Here is a 13223-nt window from a genome sequence, read left to right as displayed (position 1 = left end):
TTTTTTTTTAAGTGGGAGATCCACTTGGAGAAACCAGTATAAGAGGCTATTTGAAAGACATCAAACATGGACTTGTCTGGACTTTGCTGGTTTTGAAGTATATATAGGAATCAAAAGTGACTCATTACTTTTAAATCTTTGTGTCAGTTTAAAAAAAGAGAGAGAAAAGAAATGTTTTGAATGGTGGTACTTGAAATACATAATTTTTACTTAGATATCCAAAGAAGTCTACCCACCCAAAGAAATTTACATGCATCTGAATACTCCCACTGTATCTTGAGATTTTTTTTTGCTTCGTTTGACCAAAACATGATAAAATGATAGCTAAAACATGCCATATACAAGACAATTTGTACACTGATCACAAGAATATATTAAGCTGCATGCATTTCTCTTAAAATGGCTTGAATAAATAAAGTCTTTCAACTTCTATTGAATAGCAATATTCAAATGAGACCTTTTTGTTAGAAAATTCTGGAGACATTTGTGACTGAGTTTTTATATCTTTTATCTTTAGGATAATTGTATCCTTTCATGACTGTTTACTCTAGTGTCTTATGTTCCTTTTGTGACAGACGCTGCTAGACTTCAGAATGTAAATGGTCTCTTATTCATGCCATGTTCTACCGTCAGCATCTCATCTAATAATGTTTTGATAAATGTGATGATCAATTTCTTAAAAAACTAGGCATTTTTCAGGACAAAATTAGAAACCCTTTGAAGAAATAGGAAAATATAGGGCACCTGACTGGCTCAGTCAGAAGAGCGTGCAACTCTTGATCTCATGAGTTTGAGCCCCCTGTTGTGTGTAGAGATTACTAAAAAAAATAAGGTAATAAACTAAAAAAAAAAAGAAGAAATAGGAAACTATAGAGGTTCTAATACAACAGGATAAATACATCTTGATTAAGTTTTGGACTATTTCATTTATTTTTCAGATGTCTCATCAAAAATTCCTAAGATAACATTCATACTAAGACATATAAATTTACAGTGAAAAGAATTGCGTGCAATTTTGGTCCATAACATCACTGTCATATTCATTGTTAAGAGTACTATCAGCAGCTCTCACATCTATTATTTTTCCGTTTGCGTTAACATGTATATGTTCATTGGAGTGCACAAAAAGTAATTTATCTATTTTGAGATAATTAAATCTTTAAAAAATTGATTATTTATTTATTTGGCAGAGAGAGAGAGAGAGAAAGAGTGTTTAAGCAGGGGAGCAGCAGACAGAGGGAGAAGCAGGCTCCCTACTGAGCAAGGACCCCCCCCTCCCGCCCCCCCAATGCAGGGCTGGATCCCAGGACTCCGGGATCTTTTTTTTTTTTTTTTTTCAAGATTTTTAAATTTTTTTGTTTATTTCTTTAAGATTTTATTTATTTATTTGACAGAGAGATCACAAGTAGGCAGAGAGAAAAGGGGAAGCAGGTTCCCTGATGAGCAGAGAGCCCAATGCGGCGGGACTCATTCCCAGGACCCTGAGATCATGATCTGAACTGAAGGCAGAGGCTTAACCCACTGAGCCACCCAGATGCCCCTTCAGATTTTTAAAAAATTTATTTATGACAGAGAGAGATAGGAACACAAGCACAAGGGAGCTGGAGAGGGAGAAGCAGGCTCCCCACTGTGCAGGGAGCCGATATGGGGCTCCATCTCAGGACGCTGGGATCATGACCTGAACGGAAGGCAGACATTTAATGACTGAGCCACCCAGGCACGCTCCAAGGACCCCGGGATCTTAACCTGAGCTGAAGGCAGATGCTTAACCTCCTGAGCCACCCAGTCATCCTTGAGATAATTAAACCTTAAGAGCAAACTAAGCATCTTATAAAGTCAAAAGTTTTCACTTTGGTATTGAAATAACTTATTAGGTCCTTGCGGAAATACTAGTGATTATGTATTTTGGTAGAAATTAAATTATTTGAGCTATGCACATAAAGCCACTATTTGTCAAGAAAGGTGTTATTAGGCTTATTCAAAACCATAGTAACCTGTTTTAAAGTGATAGTATGTATACTATATATGGGTTGTTCTGCATAGAGAACTAAAATAAGTAAAAATATTAACTGATGTTTTTTTTGTTTAAAATGAATTCTTGCCTCATTTCTAAATTCTTACTTAAATTTGTTTCATGTGTTAGAACTACATATATAGGCTCTTAATTCTTTCATTTCCTCCAATATTCATGGGTTCACCAGTGTAGGGTTAATTTGTAGTTCAGTGCTTAGTCTTGTGAATGCTGTTTCCTCAGTAGGTATCTCAGGTTGCCAGTGTTACAATCCCAAATACTTTACTGAACAGACTACCTGTTCATACAGGAGCTGCATTGTTGTATAGCCTCATTCCTTCCGATGGGTGTGGAGCAGGATTAAAGCACACTTTATAGGGGTTCTAATTGTAGATGCCTAATTGACTTGATGAATAGTAAATGCTAAAATTTAAACACATACACATACACACATAAACCTGTTTCGGGGCTGATCTGCGTGACAGAACAAATGCCTCACAGGTGTTGAATGCTAACAAGATAAAAGAGTACTCTTTCCATATTTCCCAAGAATTTTCTTTTGATGTTTATATGGATTTTCTATCTCGTTGTTCCTTTTCCTTAAAATGGTCATGGCAAGAATCCATTTCATGTTTGGCTGCACTGAATTTTAGAAGTCGGCTAAAATTAAAAATAAAATCTATCAATAAGTAAATTTTCACACACTTTGGGAAGGAAAGAGAGTGAAAAACTGCTGATTTTAGTCTTTAGCCTAGTCAGGTCATAAGTTCTTTTCTTAATTCTTCAGGAATGATTTGATGCTTTACTAAGTACCTTTAAGTTCTCATGAGTTTGTCATTACCTGAATTTGACAGATGAAAAAGATTTTTTAAAAAAAAAAGATCATACCAGTTTTAATTCTTGACATTAAAAGAAATATTTTCCTTTATTATGTTTTGTATTTTAACAGTTTTACAATTCTTAGGGAAGATCTTTTTCCATAAATTATTTTTAGCTTTTTATTTTGAGCTTATTGTAGGTTCATATGAAGTCATAGGAAATAATACAAAGAACGGTCCTATACTCTTTACCCAGTTTCCCACAATGGTAGCATATTTTATAGCTGAAGTACCATAGCACAACCAAGAAATGGACATTGGCACAATTTATCAACCTTATTCAGGTTCCTCTAATTTTATATGCACTTACTTGTATATGTCTACACGGTATTTTCTATGTAGTTCACGTAGATTCCTATGACTACCACCAAAGATCCCTCACAACAGTTTCTTAAGTTCCTGACCCCATTTCTTCCACCCCAACCCCTCCAATTTATGGCTACCCATAATCTGTTCTTTATAACTTTTTCCTTTCAGGAATGTTATCTAAGTAGAATCACATTGGGCATACTCTTTGAGATTGGCTTTTTCTCAGCCAGCGTAATTTCCTTGGAAACCATCCAGGTTGTTGCATGTATCAATAGTTCATTCCTTTTTATTGATGAATAATCAATAGCATGATTATAGCATAATCATAGCATGTGCTATGAGTATGCACCAGTTTTTTTTTTCTTTTTAACAGTTCACTTGTTGAAGGGTATTTGGGTTGTTTCTAGTTTTTGGCTATTATAAATAAAGCTGCTGTGAACATTTGATTATAACTTTTTTATACTGTTCGTAATACTTGTTTATTCAAATTTTAGGCTGTGAAAATAGGGGTAAAATTGTGTCATATCAGTTGGACATTTCCTAGAGGTGAAACTTGAGAAATAGGGCCAAAGTCTAACACAAAAAAATTGTCCAGGGCCTTCATTTTTCTATAATATCTAGATTTCCTAGCAGCATATCATTACTATTTGGTGTAATAAGAAGAGGTGACTTTCCCTTTAGCATTTATATGACTTTTAGCCTCATCCCTAGTCAGCACCATGGAGGGAGATTGGTGGGAGAAATGTATAAGTTTTTGAAAACTCTTATTTGTCTAAATTATGTTGTTCAAAAACTTGTACTAAATTAAACCAATAATGAAAAGTCCTGTTCTCAAAAATGACAAATTTATTAATGTTACTATATATATTACATGGAAAGCTTTTTGAAATGTATGGCTTATTAGAATCCATAAACTACCAAAGGCAAACACTAAACCTTTGATTTTTCAAAAATTAGTCAATTAATACCTATTTATTGGGGACTAACTCTACCCCAAATAAAAGAAATTCTCGAGTAGATATAGAACTTAAAAACTTGCTAAGCAGTATTTTTAAAAGTAAATAAAATACCCACAATTGTGAAAATTGTAGAACAGTAAAAAGATTGATATAGGAATCAGAAAAAGTAATACAGAAACTTTTTCCTCCCCTTGTGATAATCATATTGCAGAAAATAGAGGTCATAGAGAAAATAGAAAACCATATAGTTCAGTGTTGCTAAATCGACATTCTTTTTACTTAATGATTTTAGTAACTATTATTTTAAAAAACAAGTGTTATATTTACTTAAACATATGCCTATTTTAAGCAGTTTGTATTGCTATGAATTGCTCAGTATTCTTTGTGACTATGAGTCTCCCTATGGTTTGAATCCAAGAAAGAAGATCTCGATGAAAGAGTCCTATTACATATTTCTAAATTGCTTTCCATAAGAATTGTATCAATTTGTAGTATTTCCAGCAAAGTATAGGAATATAGTTTTACAACACTTTTTTTAATCAACATACTGGGTATTACGATCTTCATAATTTTGCTAAGTAATTGTTTTATTTTGAATGCTGAATAGATTTTCATATTTGTTTAATGACTGTTTTTCTCCTTTTGTTAATTATTGTTTCTAAAAATTAAAAATGTTTACCCTATTTTGTCCATATCCTTCCTTGCAGTTTAAGTGCCCTTCAGCCTTTCTTCATTAGAACTACATGAGTCCCAAAGGCAGTGGTCTTCTCTTATGTTCTGTGTCAGACTCAATTAGAATTAAAAATACATATAACAGCTATCTTGCGTGTCCTTTGTTAAGTACTTTAGCATTAGCAGTTTTGCTCTTCATCCAAGACTTCCTGCCATAATCTATTTTAATCCCAGAAGACTTGAGTCTACATAAGCACGGTTACTGTTAGCAAATGCATAGGCTATGTCAGAACATAGACCTCCGTTTATAGTGAACCTCTAATTATATGCTTGCCCCTGCTATTATAAAGGAAGTAACTCAGTTTAGGTGGAGAAAATTTTATTCTACTTAGCTGTCACAGACTAAAAGCAATAATGTTGCTGACATACTTTTGTGACCTCAGGGTACAAGCAAGGGAAATACACTCTCCAAACTAATGGGACCTGGCTCATTATACAGATCCCAGAGTCGAGTGACTTAATAGTGTAGCATTAGACTCATAAACTCAGATCAACTGCTTTAGAGATGGTAAATGGATAAGTAAAGTACTGTGGCTTTTTTTTTCTCTTTTTTAGGTTTGCAAGTAAAAGTAACCAAACTCAAAAAGGAACGAATTTTGTAAGTATTAGTGCATAACAATGATTTCCTATGTTTAAAGTAATTGATACTGATGTCCTATTTGGCCTTAATGTCTTATTTATAAGAAATTAGCTTTTTTTTTTTTTTTGAAGATTTTATTTATTTATTTGACAGAGATCACAAGTAGGCAGAGAGGGAGAGGGGAAAGCAGGCTCCCCGCTGAGCAGAGAGCCCCATGCGGGGCTTGATCCCAGGATCCTGGGATCATGACCTGAGCTGAAGGCAGAGGCTTAACCCATTGAGCCACCCAGGTGCCCCATTATAAGAAATTAGCTTTACAGCATCGACCTTGGATAGTTGACAACGAATTTTTCAGAATTCTAAGGTAAAAAGACTAACTTAATTTGGAGTATATCCTTAGTTAATATTTGCTTCATTTATATTTTAATATAATTTTTTATATGTGCACACATATAAATGGGTGTGTGTGTGTATATATATATGTATATTTATTTTTATTTTTTTTTTCCCATAAGGTATTTATTAAGATGAGACCTGGTCTATACATTCATTTTGATCTGTCAGTAGCATTCTTTTCTCAACTGTGATTAACACCTAGAATTTAAGATACTACAAGAGGGGAGCAGAATAATTCTGGGATTTCTGAACTGATATAAGAAATGGGAACAAATGAGAGCCTTTTATTTAATCAGTTTGGAATTACCAGAGGTTCCCCTGAATTGTTTTGGTTATTACGCCTAGAATCAGATCTGAATTTCTAAGTCAGAAGCAGATTTTATTCATGGCTCCCTAGGGTTTCCACATTCAGTAATCTGAAACAGATGGCATCATAGAATATTATTGCTCATAACAAAAATTGGTATCATTATGACTAATATTGCATTTGCTCTGTGGTATATACATACCAGTGGGCCTCAGTTACTTCATATTCCTAGAGCTTCCAAGGCTCTAACCAAAAGCTGGAGTTAACAGCCACCCATCAAAACACACCCAGTTGTTTTTCTCCATTATAATCTGAAAATGAAAATTGGGAACTTTTCTTTCACACCTAAAAAATCATGTATGGGAAATGACTTATATTCAGAAATATAAAATCATAAATTTTTGAAACAGGGTTTTTTGAAGAGTGATTTTATGATGCTATTTAATTAGCAATATTTTAAATGCTTTGTATTATTGACAGTATACATATTCCTGCCTTTTGGTTGTCATTTTAAATATCTTAACCACAGAATAATTCCTTTCTCTGTTTCTTATGTTTAGTTCCCACAACTGAGAGATGTTTCTTAACTTATAGAGGAAATTAAGCCTTTCCTGAATAGTAAACTTAGGGTGTGTATCTTACTAGCTAGGACTTTGCAAAGTTCTCCAAGTATCTCCCCGTGAGATACTTATTAATTACAAAAGGCAAAATTATAATATTACAGCAGAGAAACCAGGCAGAATTCATCTCAGTTAAACTGTCAAAGTTAACTAGAAATCAGATATGTCAGTCTTATTTACCTCCTGATTTGATGCACTAAGACGAGCACAACATTACTCCTGTTGTACTCTTACCAAAAATGCATAGCCCATGTTTTATCATGGGGAAATATGGAAAAACCCAAGTTGAAGGACAAAATAACTAGCTTTTACTTTTCAAGATGTCAGGATTGTGAAAGACAAAGAAAGATGGACAGACTATCACAGATGGAACGAGAATGACATTAAATGCAATGTGGGGTTCTGGATTAGATCCTGGAACAGAAAAATGACATTAGAGGGACAATTGGAAAAATTTGAGTGAAGTCTGTAGATTAGGTAATAGTATTGTATCAATGTTAATTTCTTGATCTTCATAGTTATATTATGGCTATGCAAGATGTGAAATTTTGAGAAGTCGAGTGATATACAGATACTCTCTTCTATGTTTATAACTTGTTTATAGTAAGTCTGAAATTATTTTAAGATGTACATTAAAAAAAATGAAAAAAATTAACATTCATCCCGTGAGTCTAGAGAAATCAACTTCTCTTCAAGCAACTGTTGGATATTCAAGAAATTCAGTATTCTTTAGCAAGGAATGAGAAGGAAATGGCTGTTGGATAGGCGATCAAAAACATCACTAGTTAGACTAATCCTATTCCTACTGAGCTGCCTGCACAGCTCTTGAGGCATGATTTCCTTTTATGGCACAAATTACCTTTTGTTTCTGTGGGCAATATGGATTTCAAAAACTCTGCAGCTTTTTAGTGTATCTTAATTAGTATTGATAGTTTATGTATGTCAGAATTATTTGCATAGTTGCAGAAGAAAACTCTATATGTTGTAAGTTCTTCCCATGATAAGAGTTATGTCAAAAATAAATACATTGAAACTGTGTCAGTTGATTGAGGAAAACAGGATCATTCTCTTGGTTAATAAGTAAAATTTCTCTTTCTTAATTCACTTGAAATCAAAAAGGTGAAACATTATTGTTTTACTTAGGAATAAATACACTTCTTTTTTTTTAAAGATTTTATTTATTTATTTGACAGACAGAAATTACAAGTAGACAGAGAGGCAGGCAGAGAGAGGAAGGGAAGCAGGCTCCCTGCCGAGCAGAGAGCCTAATGCGGGGCTTGATCCCAGGATCCTGGGATCATGACCTGAGCCGAAGGAGGCTTTAACCCACTGAGCCACCCAGGCACCCCAATACACTTCTTTTCAATGATGAAAAAAAATTTTTTTAAGATCTTATCTATTTATTTGACAGACAGATCACAAGTAGGCAGAGAGGCAGGCAGAGAGAGAGGAGGAAGCAGGCTCCCCACAGAGCAGCAGAGAGCCCGATGTGGGGCTCCATCCCAGGACCCTGGGATCATGACTTGAGCCGAAGGCAGAGGCTTTAATCCACTGAGCCACCCAGGCGCCCCTGATGAAAATATTTTTAATCATTTGAGATTTAAAATTATGAACTGTACTTATTCTGTTGTTTTCATCTCCATTTTTATTTACAGCCCAACTAGTGTTGGTTGCTACAAACATTGCTAATCACAAGATAAGTACCATACCAAACTTATTCCCTCTGGCTCTTTTTTTTTTTTTTTTTTTTTTTTTTTTTGAGAAAGAGAGAGTGCGGGCAGTACAGGAGCAGAGAGTGGGGCAGAGGGAGAGAGAGCATCTTAAGCAGGTTCCACCTCAGAGTGGAGCCCATCTCTGAGCTCCATCTCACCACCTTGAGATCAAGACCTGAGCCGAAAATGAGTGAGATACTTAGCTGACTGAGCCACCAAGGCGCCCCACTTCTGCTTTTCTACTACCAAACACATAATGTTTCAGAGTTGATTAGTAGTTAGACAATGAGTTCTTTATATTGTGCCTTGGTTCCTTGTTGATTAATGATTTTCTTTATGCTGGATTAACAACCATTGATTAGAATGACATCCTTTAATCACAATGTTGGTCACTTTTAAGAAGCAGTACTGAGGGGCGCCTGGGTGGCTCAGTCAGTTAAGCATCTGCCTTCAGGCAGGGTCCTGGGATTGAGTCAGGCTCTCTGCTCAGTGGGGAGCCTGCTACTCCCTTTCCCTCTGGTGCTCCCCCTGCTTGTGTTCTCTCGCTCTGTCAAATAAATAAACAAAATCTTAAAAAAAAAAAAATAAGAAGCAGTACTGAAACCCAGAAATTACTGTGTTTACTATTTGACTGCACATTTCAAACTTCATTCACTACATGTTTTTAAAGGAATTTAGTTTTTTTTTTTTAAGATTTTATTTATTTATTTGACAGAGAGAAATCACAAGTAGGCAGAGAGGCAGGCAGAGAGAGAGGAGGAAGCAGGCTCCCTGCTGAGCAGAAAGCCCGATGTGGGGCTTGAACCCAGGACCTGGGATCATGACCTGAGCCGAAGGCAGCGGCTTAACCCACTGAGCCACCCAGGCGCCCCTAAAGGAATTTAGTTTTATTAAAATGGATTCTTCATGTAGGTCTAGTGATTCTATTTTCTACAGTATTACTATTTTAAATGATAGATCTATAACTACAAGGTAATATTTCCTCTTAGCTTGAATCAGAATATTTCCCTGAAGTTGAGTCATGACGCATAATTAGAAACAATCTAGATTTGCTTATCACAAATATACTTTTTTATTACAGACATTTTACACAGAATGTATTTTGCTATACCTATAACCAACCTATAATATAGGTTACCAATTGGTAACCTATATTACCAATCAGCTACATGAGAAACATTAAATTTGTAAATGACTGCCAAATTTTACTTTTTCAAAGATCATCTATAACACTTGTGATTTTTTTTTTAAAGATTTTGTTTGTTTATTTATTTGAGAGAGAGAGAATGAGCAGGGGGGAAAGGCAGAGGAAGAGGGAGAAGCAGACTCCCCTCTGAGCAGGGAACCCAATGTGGGACTAGATCCAAGGATCCCGCTATCATGACCTGCACCAAAGACGGATGCTTAACTGAGCTACCCAGGTGCCCTACACTTTTGAATTTTAGAGTGGAAACCCAGTTGGTTTTTCAGTAGCTGATAATAATATCTTACTTCACTTGTAGTTTACAGAGTCATTTGATCCTCTTAGCAACCTTCTAATATATATTGTAATTGCTTTGTACCTATGTACATCAGGTAGCTTGGGGTTGTCATTTTGGAAGCATAGGTAAGTAATTGAATGCCCTTTACTTTTATTGCGTATATTACCATAATCCCTCTCTGTCAGTATGTTTTATAGGATACAGTTTGGTGTAAGAATGATCAGGATGCCTTGTTTCCATGTTGTTAGAATAGCTGTATTTATAAGGTTCCCTATCCTTAGAAGAGGAGTCAATAACTACACCATATTTTGTCCCTCACTTGGTTGTTTCAGACCTGTGTTTAGATGATAGTTGTTTCTACACGTTAATGCTTTTCTCTTACACAAATTCATTTATAAAATTAAACATGTAAAAGCATTGATATCTGAATATTATGAGATTGTTTTGAAAAGTTCTACTTCAGCTGTGTCTGATTGTTTTCACCTGCTTGTGAACATGGACTACCTCTGTTTTTGCCAATGTGTATCCGTTATTACCAACCGATTGACTGTCTTAATGGCCAGTGAATCTGATCATCCTATTTGTTTGCCATTCTTTAAAGAAAAATAATAACTACTTAAATTTCCTCTGAGGAAATATAAAGATAACATTTACCATATTCAGCCATCCAGCTTTATAATAGTCAAGATAATTCCCTTTTTAGCTGCCAAGAAATTTTAAAATTCTAAAGTATAAACTACCCACCTACAAATAAACCCTTCTAAATTAGTTTTTTTTTTTTAAAGATTTTATTTAATTATTTGAGAGAGAGCGAGCATGAGAGAGAGCATGAGAGGAGAGAGGTCAGTGAGAGAAGCAGACTCCCTGCCGAGCAGGGAGCCCGATGTGGGACTCGATCCCGGGACTCCAGAGTCATGACCTGAGCCGAAGGCAGTTGCCTAACCAACTGAGCCACCCAGGCGCCCCTAAATTAGTTTTTTTAAGATTTTATTTATTTGAGAGAGAGAGGGAGCATGAGTAGGGGAAAGGGACAGAGGCAGAGGGAGAAACAGGCCCAATCTGACCAAGGTCGACCTGACCCAGGTCGATCCCGAGGACCCTGGGATCATGACTTGAGCTGAAGGTAGACGCTTAATCAACTGAACCACTTATGTGCCCATGAAATTATTTTGAAATGAAGAAATTTTAAAAATTACAAAGAAAAAAATCCTGTAGTTGTGCAGGACTATTTGCATACTCTTAATTCCTTATAACAAAGTTTATGGAGCATATAACCTGAACACATAATTTTCTCCATTTTCTTCATTCATAGTACTACCTATGTCTCTTACGACAGTGCTTCTCTACCCCTCCAGTATATGACATTGATTTTAAAGTAATGAGAAGACTGGCATATGTAGTATGTGGGCATGTTATCTGTCATTTTATAGTTACATTTTCATATACAAGGTTTATCCACTTTTACATGCCAGTTATTATTTACATGCCATTTATTTAAAATGTGCATTTGTCAGGGTACCTGGGTGGCTCAGTCAGTTGGGTGTCTGCCTTTGGCTTTGGTCAAGATCCCAGAGTCCTGGAATCGAGCCCTGTGTCTGGCTCCCCACTTGGTGGAGATCCTGCTTCTCCCTCTGCCCCCTAGCCCATTCGTTGCTCTGTCTCTCAAATAAATAAATAAAACTTAAAAAATAAATAAAATGTTAATTTACCTCCAAAAGACAGAAGGCTACCTACTAGGAAAATGATACCAGTAAAATGCTGCCTGCAGGGGCACCTGGGCAGCTCAGTCATTAAGAGTCTGCCTTGGGCTCAGGTCATGATCCCAGGGTCCTGGGATCAACCCACATATTGGGCTTTCTGCTCAGCCCCACTTCCCCTCCTTGTGTTCCCTCCCTTGCTGTCTCTCTGTCAAATAAATAAATCTTTTAAAAAAAAAGAAAAAACAACTGCTTATGGGATAGATACATCGAGATTATCTTAATTAGGTAAGGGAGATTGGTTATTTATTTTTGTTTTGTTTTTTCAAGATTTTATTTATTAGAGAGAGAGAATGAGTTGGGGGGTGGGAGGAGGGGGAAAAGCAGACTCCCCACTGAGCAAGGAGCCTGATTAAGGGCTCCATCCCAGGACCCTGGGATCATGACCTGAACCCAAGGCAGATGTTTAACTGACTAAGCCACCCAGGCACCTGAGGTTGGTTACTTGTATAGTAGTAACCAGCTTCCTTTGGTTGAGGTCCAAGGTAGACCTATCTTACAATATATTTCACTCTTAATTTTTTTGAAAGTGCATGACTGGTCTTTTGTACCATTTAGAATTCATCAATTTGCTTTCTTAAGGAATTTGTTAAGTTATTCATATAATTAGTAGAATCCCATTATGTTTACCACTGAGTTGACATAAATTTTTTTTTAATTTTTTAATTTTTTATTAACATAAAATGTATTATTAGCCCCAGGAGTACAGGTCTTTGAATTGCCAGATTAACACACTACACAGCACTGCACTCACCATAGCATATACCCTCCCCAATGTCCATAACCCAGCAACCCCTTCCCCACCCCCTCCCCCAGGACATGAATTTTTTTTTTTTAAGGTTTTTTAAATTTATTTGGCAAAGAGGGAGAGAGAGACAGTGAGAGGGGGAATACAAGTAGGGGGAGTGGGAGAGGGAGAAGCAGGCTTCCCGCTGAGCAGGGAGTCCGATGTGGGGCTCGATGCTGGGATCATGACCTGAGCTGAAGGCAGATGCTTAAGGACTGAGCCACCCAGGCACCCCGAATATTTTTTTAATTGAGATTAGTTTTAATTTAAACTTAGGCCATAAGTCTATTTGGTTTTAAAACAAATGCTATTATGTTCTGAATCATTCTAAATAGACAGGAATAGAATATGTATATGTAGGAAAATCAAATATCACATTACTATTACGAAGTTTTCTCTTTTGTTCATAATTTAAGAAAAAAACATTTTGCTATGACCTTTTCATTCCTTTAGAGAAAAAGAGAGGGTAATTCTTCAACGTATGATCTGGAATGTAATATTTGATTGTTATATTTTTATGATACAGGTTATTTAGATTAAATAATAAATTCAAATGGGTGCTGGCAGCTAACAGTCCATTAACTTAGAAAAAGTGTTCATTTTCCCCCCAAATTTAGATAAGTTCTTAGTTTGGTTATATTTGTTTGCAAAGTAGGATCAATGAAATCTTGGTACTACCTCTGAATTAAATACA

At 35.9% G+C, this 13223-nt stretch overlaps 1 protein-coding gene across 5 annotated transcripts in view; it reads left to right on the top strand.

The window, feature by feature from the left end:
* The window catches only part of RBBP8 (RB binding protein 8, endonuclease), a 91493-nt gene that overhangs the window by 12994 nt on the left and 65276 nt on the right, over nucleotides 1-13223 (top strand). For all 5 annotated transcript variants that reach the window (XM_047697585.1, XM_047697584.1, XM_047697583.1 and 2 more), the window contains exon 3: nucleotides 5445-5487. In XM_047697585.1, the coding sequence (XP_047553541.1) occupies nucleotides 5445-5487 (43 nt within the window). The remainder of the gene's footprint in view (nucleotides 1-5444; nucleotides 5488-13223) is intronic.

This window comes from Lutra lutra, chromosome 12 (genome assembly GCF_902655055.1).
Source record: "Lutra lutra chromosome 12, mLutLut1.2, whole genome shotgun sequence".
NCBI lineage: Eukaryota > Metazoa > Chordata > Mammalia > Carnivora > Mustelidae > Lutra > Lutra lutra.
This window is presented reverse-complemented; position numbering and strand designations above follow the sequence as displayed.